This window comes from Scaptodrosophila lebanonensis, unplaced genomic scaffold (genome assembly GCF_003285725.1).
Source record: "Scaptodrosophila lebanonensis strain 11010-0011.00,11010-0021.00 unplaced genomic scaffold, SlebRS2 tig00001412-arrow-pilon, whole genome shotgun sequence".
NCBI lineage: Eukaryota > Metazoa > Arthropoda > Insecta > Diptera > Drosophilidae > Scaptodrosophila > Scaptodrosophila lebanonensis.
In genome coordinates, this window is record NW_022060739.1 from 5401142 (window position 1) to 5422676 (window position 21535).

General features: G+C 37.9%; 7 protein-coding genes across 10 annotated transcripts; 4 read left to right on the plus strand and 3 right to left on the minus strand.

The window, feature by feature from the left end:
- Nucleotides 1-2390: 2390 nt before the first annotated feature.
- Nucleotides 2391-7814, minus strand: LOC115631043 (Golgi phosphoprotein 3 homolog sauron). Its single transcript, XM_030527674.1, has 5 exons — nt 7047-7814; nt 3323-3450; nt 3128-3246; nt 2898-3073; nt 2391-2833 (listed from the first exon to the last, which is right to left on the minus strand). Exons 1-5 carry the CDS (start codon nt 7257-7259, stop codon nt 2585-2587), a joined length of 885 nt encoding a protein of 294 aa, XP_030383534.1. The 5' UTR covers nt 7260-7814; the 3' UTR covers nt 2391-2584.
- A 270-nt stretch (nt 7815-8084) lies between these two features.
- On the plus strand, nt 8085-8590 carry LOC115630997 (protein C10). Its single transcript, XM_030527590.1, has one exon. The coding sequence runs from the start codon at nt 8101-8103 to the stop codon at nt 8449-8451; it is 351 nt and encodes a 116-aa protein (XP_030383450.1). The 5' UTR covers nt 8085-8100; the 3' UTR covers nt 8452-8590.
- LOC115630995 (tudor and KH domain-containing protein homolog) lies at nt 8584-15963 on the minus strand. 4 transcript variants are annotated; one of them, XM_030527586.1, is made up of 6 exons: nt 15842-15963; nt 10893-11316; nt 10551-10818; nt 9794-10335; nt 9628-9734; nt 8584-9482 (listed from the first exon to the last, which is right to left on the minus strand). In XM_030527586.1, exons 2-6 carry the CDS (start codon nt 11207-11209, stop codon nt 8950-8952), a joined length of 1767 nt encoding a protein of 588 aa, XP_030383446.1. In that variant the 5' UTR covers nt 11210-11316; nt 15842-15963; the 3' UTR covers nt 8584-8949. The 4 variants fall into 4 exon arrangements, with proteins under 4 accessions (XP_030383446.1, XP_030383448.1, XP_030383447.1 ...); XM_030527588.1 differs by lacking the exon at nt 15842-15963 and adding an exon at nt 13791-13947; XM_030527587.1 differs by lacking the exon at nt 15842-15963 and adding an exon at nt 13668-13800.
- A 160-nt stretch (nt 15964-16123) lies between these two features.
- LOC115631459 (GATOR complex protein MIOS) lies at nt 16124-19379 on the minus strand. Its single transcript, XM_030528207.1, has 8 exons — nt 19183-19379; nt 18949-19122; nt 18640-18891; nt 17677-18577; nt 17271-17625; nt 16933-17210; nt 16476-16871; nt 16124-16420 (listed from the first exon to the last, which is right to left on the minus strand). The coding sequence occupies exons 1-8, from the start codon at nt 19298-19300 to the stop codon at nt 16330-16332; spliced, it is 2565 nt and encodes an 854-aa protein (XP_030384067.1). The 5' UTR covers nt 19301-19379; the 3' UTR covers nt 16124-16329.
- Nucleotides 19380-19517: 138 nt separating this feature from the next.
- Nucleotides 19518-19984, plus strand: LOC115631737 (protein CEBPZOS). Its single transcript, XM_030528575.1, has 2 exons — nt 19518-19703; nt 19814-19984. The coding sequence occupies exons 1-2, from the start codon at nt 19571-19573 to the stop codon at nt 19951-19953; spliced, it is 273 nt and encodes a 90-aa protein (XP_030384435.1). The 5' UTR covers nt 19518-19570; the 3' UTR covers nt 19954-19984.
- Nucleotides 19950-20314, plus strand: LOC115631738. The gene has a single exon (XM_030528577.1). It carries the CDS (start codon nt 19989-19991, stop codon nt 20229-20231), a length of 243 nt encoding a protein of 80 aa, XP_030384437.1. The 5' UTR covers nt 19950-19988; the 3' UTR covers nt 20232-20314.
- Nucleotides 20315-20409: 95 nt separating this feature from the next.
- LOC115631579 lies at nt 20410-21491 on the plus strand. The gene is made up of 2 exons (XM_030528375.1): nt 20410-21145; nt 21199-21491. Exons 1-2 carry the CDS (start codon nt 20492-20494, stop codon nt 21316-21318), a joined length of 774 nt encoding a protein of 257 aa, XP_030384235.1. The 5' UTR covers nt 20410-20491; the 3' UTR covers nt 21319-21491.
- The last annotated feature ends 44 nt before the right edge of the window (nt 21492-21535 follow it).

Here is a 21535-nt window from a genome sequence, read left to right on the forward strand (position 1 = left end):
CTGTGTTCAGATTTCCCCCATTACTTTATTTGTTTAATTCAAAAGATTATTGTTTATCTACACTAATACGCATATTTGTTTCTTGTGTGAGAATTACTTCAATCGTATATGTATGTCTTAATTGTGTGCAACATTTATTAAAAATAAAACGAAATATTACAAATTTAAATGAATATCTATATATATAAAAATGGAAGTATAACTTCCATATAAACTCCGAAACTGCTCAACCGATGTTGATAAAATTTTGTGGCAATATTCAAAATAGTCCCGTGGGTAAGCTTGTGAAGTTTCATGACTATTCGTTGACGCAATCAACCATCGTTTTCTGGCTTATTTCTGCTACTTTAATATGTTTGATAGTCACTTTTTACTCTGTCAGTGTTTCATTCGACAAAAATCGAATTCAAAAAAATGCCAATGAACGCGAATAACGTTTGCAAGATCTTTGCGAAACGGCATATACGTCTAGAGCCATCAAAACGAAACAAGAACGGAAGTCGTGGCAAATGCGCGAAAGCGCATCCACATCTGATCCAAGAAACACCAACAGTGGGCGATGGACATCCTTTGTACAGGCGACCAAAGGTGGACGACAGTGGGCTCTCAATCAAGGACGTAATCGAAGCCGTAAAAAGCGAAGGACGTATTGGGAAAGATGTGACGACGGAAAGATTACAAATCTTTATATTTGTCAGATAAATGTGCATCATGATCGCTTTTTTCTTCACTTAATTTGCAGACTTCAAGAACGGATGAAATAAATTTGTAAAAACTTACTCACGAAAATAACAAATATAGGTTATCAAAAATAAAAATTTTTACAGCCTTTACATTTGACAATTTTTCCAATAAAGTTCAACTTCTGGTAAGATACCATCATAGAATCATATCTAATAAAATCTAAGAAACACGGAAAAACTTCATTCAACATTGCATTCCAATGTTCACCAATTTTCGAATATGAATCGAAAAATAATAAAATTAAGAGCGGGGGCCTACAGTTTATATATCTCTGCAACTATAGTTATATACTCTAGGAACTCTGGGAAGTTCATATTTAAAACAAACAGAAGGGCACAATTAAAAGAAATATATTCTGCTACTTGATTAAAATTAACAAAAGCATATCTAAGTATCAATCCTTTGAGATACTAGATCCGCCCGATATGATATTCAATTCACTGAATTTTGTTTTATATTCCCTAAATATAGAGGTTCCGTTCCTATTTCGATTCGAAATCTCGGAGGTTTAACTTTTGAAAAAATCTAAAACAACTCACTTGCTTACACGTTTGAATATTTTTTTATTTATATTTAATCAGATAATCGTGACAATTAATATTAACGTATGTTTTAATTGCAAACATTTTTTTCCAACATTTTTTGCAATCTTTTATTTTCATACAGATTTATCGGTATATATATATATATATATATTTATTTATATATATTATTATGCCATTAAATATCTAGAGTTATATGACGTGCACAATTTACATTTACATACACAAAATTGTATAATAGAAAAATTTGTCAATGTTCCCGAAATATGTATAACAATAGAAAATTATTTTACTTTAGATGTCTCTCTCTGTATGTGTGTGTGTGTGTGTGTTGGTGCATGCTTTTTGTAAAACAAATTAGAAATAAATAATGGCTCTGATAGACAATTTTGAATATATGTATATATTTAGATCACAAAGGAACACTTGGAATATTTAATTATGTTAATTGCCGGTTGTGTTAATTCAATTTGTTTTCTTTTTACTTTCATTTCATCGAAATTATATAGAGATAACGACATTGACATTGCACGCAGTACAGAATCAGCCTGACGAGAGCCCATCCGCCCATTATTATTGTGTTACAATCTTTTGTGGGCAGGAGGCTTACATACATCGAAGTTGGTTTGCTTATTACATTTAGTTTTAGTTTTATAATTATGTAAAAAACAACCGCTTCGGCAAATTGCAAGAATTGTTGTTTACAAATTAACTATACAGGTTTTCTTTTTTGCTTTTTCATTGTTTGTGTATTTGTGGAATTTTTGATTTAATTCCCAAAGACGAATTCGCTTGCCGAATTTGTTGAATTGCTGAAAATACTCTTTCATAACTTTTAAATACGGTTAGAACATCCAACTTATGGAATAACACGGCAATTGTTTGTGTACATTTAGACTATTAACTAGAGTTTGTTTTTATTTAAAAAGGAATTGCAAAAGAAAAATATAATAACGCGAAAGGTTTCCACATGAAAACACTGCTGCTGGCATTGCAGGCAGCATTTAAAAAGTTCTATAAACAATTTGCTTTTTTTTTTGTTTCTTCAACTTATTCTTTAAACACTTGCCGCATTTGCATTTCAATTTAAACTGAAGGAAATCATTTTGCGCTTCTAAAGTTTCACGGCAATGGTTGCCGATATTTTCATTTTTTTCACTCTCTCGTTCATTGGTTGCTCACAAATTGCTTACACATTTGAAAAACAAGCAGCAATGTTTGTAGGTATGTGTTCTATGTGTGTGTGTCTGTGTGTGTGTTTTTGTGTATATGTTTATTTGTGTGGGCGTAAGTTTTGCTTATTTCGTGAACGCCATAAACACGGCCCAAAGAATTTCATTCGCATTCGGCTTAGCCGCCTCTGTTTCAAAGTCCAGATCGAGCAGTTCTCGAACACGTTTCATGGCCACCTCGTAGTCATCATCGTTGAGCGGCGCAAATGCATTCTCAATGACATCGCTTGCGTGCGCCAGGAAGATCAATGCCAGCATACGTTTATCCATACGTTGTGGATCGTTCACCCATTTTGACAAAACGGCATCTTGTATCTGCAAAATGAACAAACGGGCTTGATTGGAAGGAACTCATTCTGTAGGATTTGTCGACACTTACCTTCTTGACCAAACGGCACTTGACAACATTATCGCTCAGCGGATGTGTCGTCATGTCGAATAGCAGAAAGTTTTGTTTTTCTGTTGTCAGCACACCCTTCTCCACCAAGTTCTTGGCCAGTCGCTCACGCACATTCTTCAGCTGGTAGCGCAGCTTCAGTGGATTCCAAGTCTCGCCTGCAAAAATCACCATTCAAGCATATGCACTACAATATCCAATTTGTAGCCTACCACTCAAATACTCAATCCAACTTTGGACCGTCTCTGGCGGATCGGTTTCCTTAATGTGTTTCAGTGCCTCATCAAGCAAAACATCGCCGGTTTGCTGGTCTGATTTTAAAATAAGTTTCCTGCCAGAATACGTTTCAACAAATAAATCATTTCTGGATACTCTAGATAAAGGCAATGTATGCAATTTCAACTCACCTTGTACACAAACCACGTCGTCGCATGCCCGTTTTCTCAATCATGACGCGCCCACGTATGCCCAGCTCGATAAGTATGCAACCACGCAAGCCGCTTGATATGCAATCATTCCAGAACGATGTGTAACCCTAAAAAGTAAACATAATAATAATAAGTTACAGATACAAAAGATGTACAAAATTGGCTTTGTGGGAAACAGATGAACAAAAAACAAACTGAAATCTTTCAACTCTTGTGTTGTGTGCCGCGTAATCCTCGCCGGCCCGGGGCTAGGTTTATTGAAGGAGACCGCTGGCTTGTTTCAATATACAAAAATTTATTAATAATATTTGCTTCGTGGCTAACAAAATAAGGTTGGTCTTGCATCTCCGCGACTTCAAAAATGTACTACAGGTCTTAAAAGTGGTTAGTATATAGAAGAAACAATTAAAGGCTAACAAAATTTGATGTATTTAAAATAAAAAGTGTTTCTCCTTTAAAGATGTTTAGGAATATACATATTGAGAGAAGTTATAGAGCATGTTGTTAAATTAAAGTTTATTTATTAAACCAAAACGTTGAAAGTTAATGCGACAATGGTCTATACTTAAAATACATTGAGGGTAATAATTATATAGATATTTGCGCTAATTTTGTAATTTTATAGACGGAGACTTGGCGGTAGTTCAAATATATGTACATACTTCTTTTTCCAGTTGGGGGTGGCAACACCAAACAACTGTTCATAAATTTACATACAAAGATTTAGATTTGTAACATATTTTGCAAACAGCTGATTGCTATCCACAGAATTTCTGCGGTGTTACCACACAGCGTTTGGAAAGTACGATGACAGCATATGTAAAGGGGAAATATATTATCCGGAGTATTTAACAAAACACTATTAAATCAATTTTTAAAAATGGTCGATGCGCAATTTATTCATATCAAGTCCTAATCACTTACAAGAAGCATGATTTTTTGGTTGGGGTAAAATGCATAATAAATGGGAAGACTTAAAAAGTTAGAAAGAAAGATAAAAAATTGTCATTCTTCATTCGTATGTACATACATACATATGTATGTAAGTACTATATACAATAGTTGACAGCCCAGCGATTAAATGTTCTCAGAAATATGCTTGTAGATTATTTAAGATGAAAGAGATACAGATGATTAGACAAACAACAAATTTTTTTGGCTCAAGCTTTCGTTAGAAGTGCGAGAACTGTTTTATTATCTCTGTATGTATCTGTTTTGATCTTCACCTTGGAAAATTTTCGCATTTATCTTTTGGTTTGTACGCTTAATATCAGTTACTAGCCTTTGATCTAAAAAAGCAGTTACTAGCCTTTGATCTAAAAAAGCAGTCTCAAGAATGCCAATAAACATAAACATCAGCTTAATCGCCATGTTTATTATTTTAGCCTGAATTGTTTTTTTTTTTTGACCCCGTTTCGAGAAATGAAACTTGCACATGTTCGCCCTGCAGAATGAACTTATTGCAGCTTGCGTTGAATGCAAGGCTCAGTCTTTTTTAATCCACGCCAATTGTTCAAACATTAAACAGATGCATTTGTTTAAGAAAAAATTATAAGTATGTTGGCTTGTAAGCCAACCCAATAAAAAAAAACCTAGCCGATTACAGACGCATAAGCTTATCAATTGGAAGCGTGTTTATAGGTCGTATTTTATACACTTCCATTAAAAGTGTCCACAAGTGAATCACAAACTGGAAGTACTTATAATCGCTGACCATTTTGTCTGTATTTGGGAAAAGTACTTATCAGGTACTCAAATGTATAATAGTGTATGGCTACCATTGTTGAATTTCTTTTCTATATACTGAGTACGCATACGAAAATAAAATTAATGACGTTTTGTCTGATAAGAGTACGCCGGACCTCAACAATGACGATCGGGGCAAAGAGAGGAGGGCCCGACGAGCTTCTACAACTTCCTCAAATAATTTACTTAATTAAAATGTTTGCGATAAGACCCGTCGCCAAGTGTATGATGCAAAAAGTGAACCAATGCTACGACACGTTTCAGAAGAGAGCGAGACAAACTAAAAACAAATAGACCTGCTACTTAACAGTTCGTAACATTTTCGTAAGTACATCACGAGCTGATAATATGTATTTATACAGAGACCATGAAAACAAATGGTATTGTAGTTAAACATTTTGTGAACATCACAATGAGAAAGAAAGATAAAGCACAGAGCAAAATGAAATATCGTTACTGAAACATACGAGTGTGCAGAAACGAATCTAGTCGCCGTAAAACGATCTGAGCTTCGATGCGAAAATGTACGATAATATTACAAAAATATGCAAATCAGCTCTACAGTCGAACGACCAACTGAGCAATGAAGAGGCACTTATGTATATAGTGCCGGAAACTTGTTTTGTTTGACGAATAAACGAAATTGCTAATAAGAAAAAATGGATATGTCCAAGCTCAAGTCCTATGCCTGCTCAGTGCCAATGAACTTCATATTCTATTAGATGGTTAATGCTTAGATTGCTTAGAACAATAAGTGTTGACTTGGTGCAGAGTTGTAATTAATAAATAGCTCCAAAGTACTCGTATGTTAGTCTAGTTATTGAAAAGACAAATCGGAATTAGGGTGTTTTCTCATATATGCTCAAACAGAAACTGACCAAAACATCTTAGGCATTTGCATGTCTTTACATAAATCGGTCTTAATATCTTTATCAATTTCGAATTAAAATGTGGAATGTTGTAACATTCAAGACAACTCGGAAGATCTGCAAATTATATATAGCTGTTCAATAGTTTTCAAAGTATTTAACTGTTTCAATTTTTTTCTAAATATATTAGAAGTTTAGGTTTAAATTACGCGAATATGCTGAACAATATATAAAAAATATCATATATTTATATATAAGTACATGTCTGAATTTGTCTTTGTGCCATTTTCTTTACAAAGTGTTGAAATTCCGCATCACGGCCCACTTTCTTAGCTTAAAACAAATTGTCACGTTTTAAGTCAAATTTGTTCCAAAGCAAAATCAACAATTGTGTGACATCTAAAGTGCAATAAATGTTGAAGAAATACTTTTTTCTTTATTTTATGACAGCTATTGAAATGTAAAATGGATCTACTACCATACAAATACAAATGGTCAATGTTTTATAAAGACTTTGTTTATGTAGACAAAAACAAAGTTGTAAATTCGAATAAAACAACAGAGAGGGAGCAGCGAAAAGATATTAAAACTTATTACACAATACAAAAATGTGCATTTTATTTTATTGTTGTTGGCAGCCAAGTGGCGTTTTTAGGGCGCAGCAAGCGTCAATGCACTTCTAGGCAATCACCAACAACCACAATGCAATAAGTTAATACAACTTCATGGCTGGTTATGGGCCTAAAGCGAAGATGAAGAAGAGAGATGGTAAAAACAAAAACGTTGACAGCGGCGCCGGCGGAGGCTGCGCTGCCCATTAACATTTTAAATTTTACACACACACATACATTTGCACAACAGCACAACAACAATAAGAAAGTAGACAGATGGCTTCAAGTGTGGCTTGTCGTCATCGAAAATGTCGAGGAGAGTTGTAGTTGGCAAGAAAAAAAACTAAGGCGAAAAGGTGATGATGGCAATTAGAGCTAAAAGGCGTTCCAATTCCAATTAGAAAACAGTTCTAGCATAGATAGCACCGCATTTATCAGACAATATTTATCAGATGTAGATGTGTGTTTGTGACGAACCTCTTTGTCCTTTAGGCCCAACAGCAACACCTCCTCCATGAGCGTAAGTCGTGTCTCTTTTGAGTCTCCATCGTCTAGGTTGTCCTCCTGATCCTTGTTATCGAGTGAGTCCTGATTGTCATCCAATGTGTTAGCGTTCAAGCCTGATGCGCCCTCAGCTCCATTCTCGCGAGTCTTCACAGCACGCCTCACCAGACCGTCGGTGCGATTCATTATGAATGATGGCGGCACTCGACTATGGTGATGATTGTGATATTCCTAGGAAAGTACGGCACAAATGCGTAATTACTGGTTGGTTCTGCTTTCTTGCTCTTTTCGACGACAATGTTCTTGATGATTTTTTGTGTGTGTGGCACAATTGCGGACTGCGCTGTTGCTGCTGTTACTTCTGCGGGTGCTCCTCTTGCCTTTACGAAGTTTATGTGTGTGTTAGATAGGTATTGTTGTTGTGTATGTGTGTTGTTATTCTGCTTGTTCCGCTTCTTTCTTTTGTATTTTGACTTTTTCGTTGCCTTTTACACGCACTTTTTCACTTCTTCTTTCTGCACATCGGGGCTACACTGCGACAGCGACGGTTTTGTTTATCTTCTTGTTAAAACTCTAGAATTTACATTGACAATTTTGTCGGATTTATTAAAAATACACAATAAATATATGCAATCGCATATTATGCACTTGTTCTATGTAAAAGTTTGCGCAAAATAAGCTATCTTTTAGTATTTGTGGCTTTGTCGTCGATTTCGCTGATGTTTCTCCGACGTGACATTACTGCCAGTGCTGGTAAGCGTCGTGTAATCTTTTGTCACATTAACGAGTCATTAATTTTTATTTAAATTGGCTAATTTGTAAAAGCAATTAGAGTGTCAAAATTTCGAGAAAATGTGATAACTAATTAGTTTGAACAATTTTTGGAAAAGTAAATGCAATGTTTTTTAATACCTGTCAGCTGTTAAAAATAGTGTGGGAAAGTGTCGTAACAACTGTCATTGAGGTAAACTGTCTGCGTTTCGTAGTGAATAGTTCTGGGCGGTGTAGTAAACAATTTTTGTTAAAAATGTCGTATCTTGCCAATTTCAACAATGAGAGCGCCAAACAAATACTAATGGACATAATACGAACGGTGAATCAGCCGGAGAATTGTAAAAGATTGTCCGAGGCCAAGGCGTCGGCCGGCAAGGAAATGATACTGATGATGCAGCACGTCTTCCCGTTGGTCATGCAACTGCAGTTGGAGGTAATCAAGAGTCATGGATTTCCAGGCAATCGCGAGGGCTTAGTGCAATTTTCCCAGCTTGTACGCGAAATGGAGCGTGACGATATGGATATTGCGCGCCTGCGCAGTCAACTAAGAGCGATTTACCTACCACCGATATCAATAAACACAACAAACGACATATTGATATGAATCCGATTATAATCTTAAGACTGAATCTTGATCGTAGATTTAAGTTTTCACTAATTGTCCTCTCTCTTTGGTGTCTATTTGTATTGCCTTTTACCCAAGAATTGTTTGCCTTTAAGATAACATTGAAAAACATTTGAAATTTGATGTTTTTGTATTTTGCATGATTTATACATTCATATGTCAATCTATTACTAACAATAAGTAACATGGCATAATATATCTTATAGCAAAAGCTAAGAGTTGTGCTTAAATCTGCGTTTGTTCACGTTCAATGTCAGGATATGTGAAAACAGTCACGAGCAGCTATAAATGATTCAATTTTTTGAATTGAATGTCTAATAATAAATCCTTATTCCCTACGCTTTATTTACACGTCCAGTGATAGCTGCCGCACAGTCCGCTCAGTCAAAGCGCAAATGTTGCGTGCATTTTGAAGGAAAATTAACAAATATGTTATATTATAACAAAGGGCAATCTGGAGATGATCACAGCGCGTATCTAACGACCCACATCTCCATTTGTGGTGGAGGCAGCCGCTGCTATATTGTCCAGATTGCTGTTCTGATAGTCATCGGTACTTAGCTTGACCGGATTGATTGTGTTCGCTGTGTTTGTGTTTATGTCATTGCCATTAAGTTGGAGTTTCTTCTGTAAATGCTGCAATTGCTGTTCAAAGTGCGCATCCTCGGCAGCCGAAACACTGTCCATATCATTTATAATAGACACCGACATTGGCGAAATCGGTGTTGTGGGCGTGGTTACGCTCAACTCCTCAATGGTCGAATCACTTTGATTCGATGGTGTATTGGAACGAGAACGCACCGGGTACGAATCATCCAAAGGTAAGGCCAAGCCCTGTGTAATCATCAAATGTCCCAAATTAACTTCTCCGCCATCAGTGGGATCGAACAGCTCAACACCAGGTATGGGTGTACCGTCACGTGCAGCTGAGCTCGCTGCTTGTTCAGGGTTTAATCTCGGACGTTCCTTATAAGTCACCACGCGCGATATTAACTTGCGCCAATGCGCCACTATGGGAAGAGTAGAAAATTAATAATTTAATTTTTAATTCTAAATAAATGGTTGAATTTGGAAATGGGGGAACAGGGCTGATTTAAAATTCAGAAAAACTACTACCCTGACATCTTTTATATCCATTCTCCATTTTCTACATACCCTCTGTTAACTCCTCAAACTTGGTTATCGAATTCTTTGGCCATCTCAGAGGGTCATCTATCAGTGGCGACTTCACATTAGCCAAAAAGCATTCAACAGCCTGGAATCTATATAGAAACAGTATCAATAAAGAAGCTTAATTATCCAAAACTGGGGATCCACTCACCTAAGTGTTAGAAAATCTGTGCGTAGCTCGCAGATATCTGCTGGCGCAATGTACTCGCTATCTCCATAATCCACGAAATATAAATCAATAACCTGCTCCTGGGGGTTGAACTGATTGGGCATTATATCGACAACCTCAGCACGATACCATTTCTCATCGAACTTGAAAACGGCGGCAACAATCTGACCTACATAGGGCGCTGTGAGCACATGCTTGGCACGATTCTCGGCACTGCTATAGTAGTTCGTCATCTCCTGCACCATATCGTCCAGTTTCTTCGACTGTGGTCCCACCAGTTGTACCCAGAATTTGGTGGGCGATGCCACCGCTGACACATAAACCTCCATTGGTTTATCATCGACGCGTGCGGCCAGCATTTTATCCCGTGGCTGCAGCGAACTCAGCGAATTCTGCGATGAATACATGCTCGAGTTGGTGGGCGAGCGGCGTGGCTCTCGTTTCTGTTCCACTTCCTCGACGGCTCGACGCAAATCTTCATCTTCTTCTATTTGATCATCCAGCAATTTTCGCGCAATGTTTACCTGAAAATATATATAATATTAATTGGGATTAGTGTTGATAATAGATGGCTGCTTAACTTTGATTTATTATAAAAAATTGTTTTCTTTTATTTTAAACAAAAAATATTTTGGGATGCAGTCGACACAAAATATTTTCACTGTTTAAAGTAAACATTAAAATATGGTCCACAAAACTTACTCGTACATATGTTTACTTTTAATTTTTAACCACTCACCTGCTTCTGATTGCCGACAATTGTGATCTTGGCCTTGTTATTGCGTCCATTCAGATCGATGCTGACCTTGGCCAGGGAATTTCGGCATATATCCTGTATAATTTCAGCGCCACGTCCATTTAACTTATGGGCCAAACGATGAGGCACTTGCAGCTCCACCTTGACCACAGGTGCGCGTTCGATTTCTTTGATGAGCAGCACTCGTGCCGCCTTAACCGCATCCGGCACACCGTTAATGTCACAGAATTTGTGACCGCTGTCTTTATCGCTATATATGTATAAAAATGTGTATAAATATTTGTGTTATCAAGATGATTTAGCATTTAATGCCAAAACGTTTACCGTAATCTTATCTTGGCTCCGGTCTTTTCTTCAATAAGTTTGATATTAGCCCCTCCTCGTCCAATTATTAGGGGCACATGGTCGTTCTCTACAACAATTTTGAGACAAATCTCCTTCTGTGGTTGTTGTTGTTCCTGCTGCTGCTGTTGTTGTGCGGCTGTTGTGTTCTGTTTTTGTTGTTTCTTTGAGCCCTCGTTATCCTCATCGTTGCGCTGCTTAAAATAGGCAAATAACATCGCGCCGCCCAGAGAGCAGAGACCCAATCCGAGCAATAATTTATAGGTGGGTGTCGAACCAAAAGCTGTGTTGCGCAACATATTGTTGTTGTTCTGTTGTTAGATTTATTTTGTTGACGTGGCTGGTTGTTGTTGTGTGTATAGCTTTAGGTTTTGTTAAATTTAGTGCTGCGGCTTTAGGTCAACAACTGCAAGAAAATAAAACATGTTTAGCACTAATCCATATGTCTGTACATTTAAAGGTCGCTTGCAATGTGCGTGAGTCACAGAAATAAACCCACAACTACTATAAAAAATTGAAGCACTTTTGGGCATTCTTCTAGACCCGCTCCATCCGTTGCCCCCTACCCTAATTATGTAAGCCTGCGCCTATTTCATGTCATTGTTTATTTCACAAACTGGATCAATAGAAAACGCGGGTCAGGTACGTGTATATGCTCGATTGCTCATTGTAGCCCTATATATGCATTATATATTTACAGCCCCTCCTATCGCTAATACCAAACCAAGTTTTCAGTCACTCAGTCATCAGTGAATCGCCTATTCAAGCGTGCAGTGTTAAAGCTTGAATGGGGGCTTACAATGTTATATAATCTCTTATCAGCAGTAAATTCAAATTTCAAATAGCTCTGTGCATCTTCTCTCTCTCTCTCTATAATATTGAAGTACATTCATACACACATTGTTTATTTGTTTTTACACAAATTATTATGAGAATGTGTTAAGAAAATAGCAGCCAGAAAAAAAGAAACTTGGCAGACTGGCACAAAAATGTATAATGAATGACTTCATGTTTGGGCAGCGTCAACAGAAATAGGTAAGAATTGCAGAAAATAGACATGTGACGTTACGCCAACACCGGGCAACAAATTGCCAAGCACATTCAATCAATTACCTGAACAAACACAACTCTATTTTGAAATTTATGGGCAAAATAAAAACGACATATAAACTTGAAATTTGGAAACACACAATGGAAATGTTCTAAAGTTTTCAACTTTTACTTTAGATTTTGAGAAGCTCAACGAATGACATATTTTTCAGGGACTGATCTCGCAACCTATGCCCAGTGTTTTGTTTATTCAGCTGATTTTTCCAAGAATACTTCGCTCAACGGAATATCAAGTTTAAAGTTCCATGAATAGCTTTAATGAAGAATAGAATAAGAATATTTATCTCTTACTCTGTAAGTCGAGCAATCCTTAAACTGGTGTACTATTTCAGTGGTTTACCATAGCTGCGGGTCCAACTACCAGATTTTAATACAAATTTCCAGCTACTTTTGTATATACATACAAATATATTACTGAGTACTTTTGTTTCTAATCGTTTCAAACTGTGGTAGTGGAGACTAGAGCTGAGCTTTGATTTTTCCGTGCGTGATTTCTGTGACGACTACAAAGATTTCCGTGATGTTCAACTCATGAAAATTCACGAATACACAAAATTTTACCAAATCTGAAGACAAAGACGGAAAACTGATATGAAAAAAGGCCTCCAAAAAATACATTCAGAACCAGAACTCACAAAACCCCAAAAATGTTAAGTTACTACATCCTTTAGTATGGCAAATTATTTTTAATACCCCTCGACTACAATTACATAAATATCATCTCAAAAATCACATTCAAATATGTACTGATTACAAACTATACATACAAAAAAGGTTAAAAATAATTTAATTAAATGTCACTTTTACTGACAAGACAAAGAAAACTTTATATAAATTTAGAATCTACAATGATTATAATTGTAATAATAAAACATTTACAACAATTTGTGGGTGTTGCTTCGTGAGTGTGCCTAAAAATTTGACGTGCGTGAACGTGACGGCTTTTACTGTCACGCGCTTAGCTCTAGCGAGGACCCAGGCATACCCGTAAGGAGTCTAGCGGTAAGCCTTTATGACTCCCAACTGGCTAGCCCCCATACTGGTTCATCCCAACAAGATTAACCTCTACGCTATTTTCAATTTGTTATTCGCCTTTTTTTGTATGCCAATAAAGAAATATTGTAACATGTTGTCGCAATGTGTTGCACAGTGTTATGGAAACATCTAAAAACACAAAGGCAATAAAAAGCTAAATTAGCTGCAGTCCCACGGATCACGTAATGCAAATGGAAAAGTGCATCATACATATAAGTATGTATGCATGTATGTATAAATTTATGTACCTGTTTATATTACACATGTATGTATAAATATATGGATGTATGTAACTAGCCGAAAACAGTGAAAATCAATTAACACTAACTTCGTTAATTATTCAAAGAACGTACTGGAGTAGAAAATTTAAGTTGGCTTATGATAATAATAGTAATAAATCACAAATCGTCCAAGTATTTTTTTTTGTTTTGATGACAATGAAATCTTAGACAAGTTAAACAAGTTTATGCGCTTCGATTCTGGAAATGGACCGGTTTCGCATTATTTGAACGCTTCCTAAACTGCAAGTTTGATTTTAAGTTCACTCGCTGGCACATGCGAAATATTTATGTACGTCTTATCGCAAATTTTTGTTTAAAAATGATAATATACCTATGAATATAGTATGTATGCATGTGTGTGTATATGCAGATATTTGCAAACGTTTCAAAAATAGCTCCACTAATTAATTTTGAGCCTTTGATCGTTGTTTACGAAGTGGACTACGTGCCTGACCTTGATCATGAACGGTTTTAATTGTATTGCTTCTTATTTAATATTTCGCGTATTAGACGATTAAGTTCAACTTTTATGAAAAGTTTCGTATGTCTAGTATTGTTTTTTTTTGAACATAAACATAAACGCTTATACTCAATGAAACGCTTTATTTGAGCAATCATTGACACTGCAAATTCGTTCGAAACATTTCGTAGCTGGCAAGCAAAAAATAAACAATTAGCGGAAACTCGATTTTCGCGTTGCCGTCGCGTCTACATTTCAACGTTAACTGCTTAGAAATTTAAATATTCGTTCGCTGCCATATAATTGAGCGCCGTCAGCTGTTTGGAGCTCTCTTTCTCTCTCTTTTATTCCCATGCAAACTCATATACACACACGTACAATACAAAAAACCGTTGTGTTTTAATGTTGTTTACTTTGCCGGCTTTTTTCGAAAAAACGTTTGCAGTCACTTCGAGCTCAATTGGACAGCTAATGGCATAAGCGAATAATTCATTATCAATTGGCATAAACATACAATGAAACATAAATATAATTGAAAGCTCAGCGTTTTACGCAGCATGCAAGCTAAATGTGATGACGAAACGACACAATATAGAGAGCGCCTGCCGAGCAACAAAGCGTATGTATTTATGTGTGTGTGTGACAAACGCTAAATTTAGTTAAATGACATAATAACTGTTCGGTTGATGTTAAAGTTGTGCTTGAGCTTGAAAAGGATGCAAACATATGCAGTTGTGCTTTAGAAATCAGAAACCAATATGTATATATGTATATTTATATATGTGCATACATACATATATACACAACATACATACGTACATATGTATGTTTTACATCTTATTACTATTATTGCATTCGTGTAACTTTTACTCTCTGCGCATATGTACATACATACGTACATAACTACAGTTAACCTATCAAGTTTACATACACTATATTATTTTAAATCAACTCCATGTTTATTTTATTAGGAAAAATTTTTCTAAATTCGGGTTCGAAATACAACAGATAGTGGTTTTCGACACCAAAGATCCATAGTGACATTTTATTGCTAATTGAATTCATTGGAACACAGATCTAATTGAAGATTACCGAATTGTTTTGAAACTTCATTGACGAAAGGAGATTATGCTTTTATTTTTCTTCCGTAAATGTTTTATTCCGTAATGAAGCTTTGAACTTTTGTTTCTATTGTAGAATGTAAGCAAATTAGTAAGCAAACTGTATTGGCTCACTGTACGCCACTTGAGGCACATTTGGGGATCATTCATTATTTTCCAGAAGCGTCTCGGTGGGCCTTACAGGCAAAACCAGATGGAGGGTAAAGGGCGCCCTTTTAATTGATTTACAGATGAGTTTCTATTGATAGATTCATTTATGGAGTAACAATGAAAATAGTGCCCTACAAATAAACATTTATATACCCTGCCATTTGTACGTTCGCAAAAGGGTCACGCGGTGAAAATGTCTAAAATGAAACGAATTTTTGGCAATGTTTCAAAATTCGCATAGATGTATGTATGTGTGAATGTACATACATACATAGAAGCGTATCACCGTTGCCTGTTGCTAAATAAAAAACAAATCAACAACAAATACTACGTCATGCCAAAGTATTTAAGTCCACTAGAATATTTGGATAAATCTCATAAGCATTCAAATGTACATCAAAAGCGATATATCACTTACAAATACAAATTAACAGTAGAGTATTTTTGGCAAAGCTCTGAACAAGGTCCGCACATTTAAGAGAACAAACAACAACATTTGCATTGTTAATTAATGCTGCAAGGCACGTTATCAGCTTCTAAACCAGTTTTATAACAGAAAAATAGCAAAGCTAAAAAAGAACAGAGCGGAATGGGAGAGAATAGAAGGTATTTATGAAAGGTAAAAAGGTCAGGCAGTGGCAGTAAGATGAAAAGTCCATAAAGGAGGCGTTTGTTTTACCCCAACTAAGCAAATCTTTTACTAAATGCCTTCACACGCACACTTGAGTTACAATGACATTTGATAAGTAAAAGCGACGCCGTTGCGGAACTTACCCGATTGCAAACTAATGTCTAATTTGTGAAGTTATTTTTTATATAGTGTACTTAAGTGTCTTATGTTTGGAAGCACTGTTTTAACAATAAATTCCCGTCATGTCTAATTTGTTGCTTATGTTGCGGGGACTAATTAAAAACGTGCGAAGCGTAGGTAAAGTTAACAATCGAAAACCGTCTTCTTCTTATTTGACATTCATAATGTATTGCCAGTGTAGAGCAACGCGCATTATAGCTTTCTTGACATATTAATGCGTTATTTTCAAATTTAAACAAACTTACTCCTATATAAGCCAAAATTCAGCGACTTCTGCTATATTTTTGTTCTAAGTAAATATAAAATGCAATTAAACAGCAAGTAACTGCATGCCATAAAAGTGAGCGCTACGGTCATGCGCAAATCTAAGTACAATGAACACTTTCAGTTTGAAGGCGCACCTAAAACTAAATGGAGGATTTAGCTTAAGGTGTATAGCATGGTGAAGAAACTAGGAAATGTCGCGTACTGTGTTTGGCTTGATTCCATCCACATCAAAGCACCGACAGCTGCACGATGATACAGGACATTCTGTGTTCTGTCTGTAAAATCAAAGCGATAAGTAAAACGAAATTGAACAAAAGACTGCAGCATTACTTAAACCACTGCATAATATGCTCCGTATGACCGCCGTGCCTGCACGTCTGGCACCAGGCGAACCACTTAGAAAACGGCTTTGATGGCCAAGCTTGAACTTCTGCTGGGTTTTCGCCGGTGTTGATATTTACCATTGTGCCCATGTGCATAAGGCAAAGGGAACAACGTGGCAGGGGTTTGCGACAGCTGGGGCAAGACGACAGCTTGTTAGTACTCGTTGATGTACTGCGTGGGCGGGGCTCATCCAGCAGCGCATTGGATACGGATTTACCGCAAAAATTGCAGGCGAGATAAACGGACCGAGAACTGCGCGCTGATGTGCGTATATTTTCAATTTTAATGTCCAGCTCGGCACGCTTCTCCCACAGCCCCCAGCTGTTAAGGCAATCCAAGTAACTGCCGATCAAAAAATAATGATATAATGTATGGCTTAAAAAATTATAGTGCAAAGCTATACCTTGATATCCAGTATTGTATGCGATGATCCATAAAATGGTCGTGTGTGAAGAAATTAATGGCCACCAGTGCGACGGTTTGCACATCAAAACTAGCATCCATATATGCCTGCAGTATTTTAATGCCTCCCAATGATTCACCTGTTAACAGTATCCCATTAAGATCGCCAGTTTCAATGGCTTTATGTATCTGTAGTTTGACATATTCTTCCAGTTTAGTTTCTGAGAGATATTTGCAAGCAAAGGCCATCCGATCTGCCAACGAAACGGCTTCCTCGTTCTGCAATAAGCAATTAAATTGGAAAGAATTACTTATTTATTTAATGTCGTAATATCATACCAGAACTGCCTCAAAATTGTCCTTCTCCATTGTTAGGAAGGAGAATATGGCACGTAAATGTGGATCCTTTATCTGCATGTTAGCACTTGAGCGTTGATTTCGCCAAGTGGAACTGCAGCGATCCGCATTAAAGCTAGATAAAGCAATGGCCGTGATACGATACATGCTGGGATCCCGCATGCTATCCGCAGCCGTAGAGAGAATATTACAGGCATAGAATATCTTTAAATGGAACACACATATCATAGCCGCGCGACTAAACTCCTTGTGCCCGTATAATTCATCAACAAATCGTTCTAGCTCGGGCTCAGTTGACCATCCACATAATTGTAGCGCCAAATCGCGTTGTTCACTCCTGCAAAGTCAGCAATTAGTTAAGCAAATAGCGATTGTGCCTACGACCTACCGATAGCAAATGAGTTTATTTGAATTGTTGATACCATCTGGCCATTGCAGCACCTGAGACTCAATTCGTGGACTGGCCATCAGCGCCTCCGAGGTCTGAGCAATATTAATCCCAAGAGTCGTCTTCAAACCAGTGAGACGATCTTCATGGTAAACATTGCACAAAGTGCTCCACACGTTGCGCAAGTAGGGAGTTAGGTGAAGCTCGCCAAAACGCTTACAGTCTGGTTTCATACCATAATCCTGCAGGGCACGCTCCCGCGTTTCATTTACCAAATCTTCCTCGAACAGCTCCGGCTGTATAAAGTCAAAAGAGAGTGCCGAACCCACCGAACTAAAGTCTAGCGAGCTATTTGTGCTACAACTGCTCGTTGGTTGTGTGGATGATGGGGAGGCCGGAGCATAAAGGGGTCGCTGCATTAGCAGTGGCAGCTTGCGACGATTATTCTTTGCCGTGTGCAAAGTGGCGGGCAGGCGGAAGTCAAGAATATTGACAGCATCGGCCACAATTAGGGCACGCTCGAAATCTCGTGAATGCCACGAGAGCCAATTAACAGATGAACACTTTGCGGCGGTCTGGTATTTTGCAGGAAATGGACTAATCTGTTTCTTCACATGATACACCTCCCGACTTGTATCCATGTCAACACTACGTATGTCATACAGAGTTATATACTGCAACTCCCTTTGCAGTGAGGAGAGCAAACTAGTACGTGTGGGACACCAACTGATCTGCAAATGGTTTCGTGACGATTGTATTTGCCGAAGCGGACGATCGATGGCGCGCAAATCCCACACAATTATCGTAGAGTCTACATAGCTGCACAAATAATTGCCATTGGGTGCCACAGACAAGCCTTGCACCGTCTTAGTTTGTATGGATTGGCAAGTGGCTGTACTTTCTACGGTTAAAATTATACGAAATATTTAATTTTTAGCACATAACTAATTCAGTTTCACTTACGCCTCAAGTCGAAAAGCTTTATCATCTTTTGACTCATGCCCGCTATTAGCGTGCGATGATTTTTGTCCCAGCACAACGAGTTTGCAGACTCTGTCAGTCCAAAGAAATTTGCCGTATCTTTGGGAACGCCACGATCAATATCCCAGATGGTAATACATGAATCGGTACGATGACGGTCATGACCTATGGCCAATATATTCGCGTCCAGCTCATTCCAGGCCAGGCAGGTGCACAAACGTTGTTGCCGGGGGGCTAAAAAAAAGGGATATATACATATCTATCCAAACTATAGATTGTGACTGAACTCACTGTACTCCCAGCTGCAATCATAGGTATCACGAAAATTGCAAATGCCTATTTTCCCATCTGCCAAGCCCACGGCTATAATCGCTTGGTCGCTGTGATAGGAGGCGGCGACAACGCGAGCATATTGATAGCGCGACTCATTGGACAGATAGTTAGCCGGTATGTAGGGCAAGCGACCTACAAGGATAGTCAGTGAATAATATTGATATTTATATAGTATATGTAGAGTAAGCTTACTTTTTTGCAGCCCATCGTCTTTTGTGCGAATCTCGTACAGATTTATCTCCTGGCCCCAAGACACAAATTTATCGGGGACATTTGGAAACCAACTAAGGCCATGTATATTGCCGCTCATGTTGAGCTAGTTTTAGGCTATGCATAGGCAGTTATTAATTTAATTGAAATTTTCACAAATATTTGTAATGCGCCTTTTTGCTAATTGCGTCGCTTCTTATCAGTGCACTGCAAACAATGAGCACACACACACACCAACATTACAAGTGCACCGGCAACCAGCTGTTTTGATAGTGTAGCCACTCTATTTTGATTTTGTGAAGTGGCAGCACCTGAATTTGCACTGCGTAGGCAAAATAGTTTAGTTGCGTCTGTTTTTATTTAAGTTGTAATGTTGCCGAAAACGCCGAAAGCACCTAGTATTTGGAGATTCGTTAAAGGAAGCGCCAAAACACTATTTGTATTGGAGGCTATTGGATTTGCAGCATCATACGGTGTTTATTATCGCATGAACACAAATAGAGGTAAGCGAACAACAATAGCAACAAAATAACGAACACATGGGCACTTCCATTTATATAAGTTGAAGCCATCAGTTTGTCTACAGTAGTTTTTCTCTTATTTTCTGTGGCAGAGTTTCGTCAGTACATCAACGAGAACTATCCGTTTGTGCTCGATTACTACTACAAGATCGGCGAGCTAGTTGGCGATAGCAAAGCACGTCAGGCAGACGCCAACTATTGGAGCAGCACTGCAGTTAAGAGAAGCGAATAGATCTTTGGCATTTCGCCGCCCCCGCCCTAATCTAAATGTTTGCCAATCCGTACATAAAATCAGTTCTCTGGCTACTCTCGTTGGGTGGCGCTGGCTATGGCCTCATGCTGCTGACAGAGCCTAGTCAGGAGAAAATAGAACGCATCAAAGCATCAGTACCGGGTGCATCTCTCACTGCTGACCAAGAGAAGAAGGCGTTATTTATGAAAAAGCTGCAGGAGGCGGCCACAACCAGTACACCAATTTACAGGCAAGCGCCCAATAAAAAAGATGATTAGGGTCATGCTTTATATACCTACATGTTTGTTTAAAAATAATGTCACACAATCTATAATAAAACACGGCTTGTTAAAAAGCTGCATTCGTTGGTAATGCTTTAAGCGTTGGTCAAATGTTTTTCTCTTATTCGCTAATATGCACACACTGGCTGCAGTGTTGTACAGGAGCCATTCTTAGCGAGCGAAAGTTGTACTTGTATTGTGTTTAAAAATTGCCAATTACACCATTAAGGAAAGGAATAAAGCTAAGAATCTCCAAAATGTCGTCTGATAATGTGGCACTTATCACTAGCATGAGTGTGCCCTCAGCGGTAAAGTTTAATGCCAAGAATGAGTTTCAAACCCACACGCAGCAACAGGAGCTTGACAGGGCTTTTTTGGGCTGCGGGCGGCGTCCTTGGATACAGGAGAAGATGAAACGGGACAGCCGCAGGGAGCGTCAAATGCTCACAGCCTTGCTATCCACATCCAACCAGAATGATTCAATCGATTGTGTTGAGAAACTGGTGGCCGAGGACATCAGCTTTCGAGATTTGGCCTCTCTTACGGAAGCAGACCTTGAGATTTTTGGTTTTAAGCATCATAAGCAGCGTCAGGATCTGATCACAAAGTTCAATAAAATGCCCAACCAAGACCCAAGCTATGAATACATTTGCAAATTGCCCGACGCAGCTACCTATAATAATGAAATTATACGAAAAGCAGCCAATCACCTTATGTCCATGCGCTCTTCACTAGCAGCTACCAATTACAAATTGGAAGTGATGCCGCCAGAAGATGTGCTTGTGGGCGATAAGCGCTATGCCAGTCGCTTCGCTCTGGAGGCAATTAACAGTGTGCAATTAATAACCGACGAGCTGTCCAAGGACTTGCGTAAGCTAGAGGATATTACAGCGAGCGGTGCCTCAGAGAAGGTAAATGGTTTCTGGCTTACATCTTTCCGTTTCTAATTGGATATGAATTTCAGAAAAAGAATAGTTTGATATGGACAGTATTTTACTGTACGGCCATTGTTATCGGTACAGTCGCCTGGTTGTTATATTCAAAACCTCGCACAGGCATCCGGAGAATCTCACTTACCACTTAAGATATTCGCTTATATCTACTAAACTTCTTATGTAGTTTTACCATACCTAATTAATTATTGGGTTCCCATTCCATTTTGTATATTTAATATAATTAGAATTAGAAGCATAAGCTGAAAGGTGCACGTATTTTTTACGCCAAGTATAAGCTGAAAGGTACACGTATTTTTTACGCCAAGCATTTAAAATAAATGCACACTCAAATGAATTAACAAAAAG

Excerpts from the sequence above, each read along its gene's own strand:
- LOC115631579 (XM_030528375.1), top strand. The coding sequence starts at position 20,492 with ATGTCGTCTGATAATGTGGCACTTATCACTAGCATGAGTGTGCCCTCA. Across the intron at positions 21,146-21,198 it reads CGAGCGGTGCCTCAGAGAAG|AAAAAGAATAGTTTGATATG; the intron begins GTAAATGGTTTC and ends TATGAATTTCAG.
- LOC115631459 (XM_030528207.1), bottom strand. The coding sequence starts at position 19,300 with ATGAGCGGCAATATACATGGCCTTAGTTGGTTTCCAAATGTCCCCGAT. Across the intron at positions 19,123-19,182 it reads AGACGATGGGCTGCAAAAAA|GTCGCTTGCCCTACATACCG; the intron begins GTAAGCTTACTC and ends CTATCCTTGTAG. Across the intron at positions 16,872-16,932 it reads ATACAATACTGGATATCAAG|TTACTTGGATTGCCTTAACA; the intron begins GTATAGCTTTGC and ends TTTGATCGGCAG.
- LOC115631738 (XM_030528577.1), top strand. The coding sequence starts at position 19,989 with ATGTTTGCCAATCCGTACATAAAATCAGTTCTCTGGCTACTCTCGTTG.
- LOC115630997 (XM_030527590.1), top strand. The coding sequence starts at position 8,101 with ATGTCGTATCTTGCCAATTTCAACAATGAGAGCGCCAAACAAATACTA.
- LOC115631737 (XM_030528575.1), top strand. The coding sequence starts at position 19,571 with ATGTTGCCGAAAACGCCGAAAGCACCTAGTATTTGGAGATTCGTTAAA. Across the intron at positions 19,704-19,813 it reads TCGCATGAACACAAATAGAG|AGTTTCGTCAGTACATCAAC; the intron begins GTAAGCGAACAA and ends TTTCTGTGGCAG.
- LOC115631043 (XM_030527674.1), bottom strand. The coding sequence starts at position 7,259 with ATGAATCGCACCGACGGTCTGGTGAGGCGTGCTGTGAAGACTCGCGAG. Across the intron at positions 3,247-3,322 it reads CGACGTGGTTTGTGTACAAG|GAAACTTATTTTAAAATCAG; the intron begins GTGAGTTGAAAT and ends GTATTCTGGCAG. Across the intron at positions 2,834-2,897 it reads AGTGCCGTTTGGTCAAGAAG|ATACAAGATGCCGTTTTGTC; the intron begins GTAAGTGTCGAC and ends TTCATTTTGCAG.
- LOC115630995 (XM_030527586.1), bottom strand. The coding sequence starts at position 11,209 with ATGTTGCGCAACACAGCTTTTGGTTCGACACCCACCTATAAATTATTG. Across the intron at positions 10,819-10,892 it reads GGAGCCAAGATAAGATTACG|CGATAAAGACAGCGGTCACA; the intron begins GTAAACGTTTTG and ends ATACATATATAG. Across the intron at positions 9,735-9,793 it reads ACAGATTTTCTAACACTTAG|ATTCCAGGCTGTTGAATGCT; the intron begins GTGAGTGGATCC and ends GTTTCTATATAG.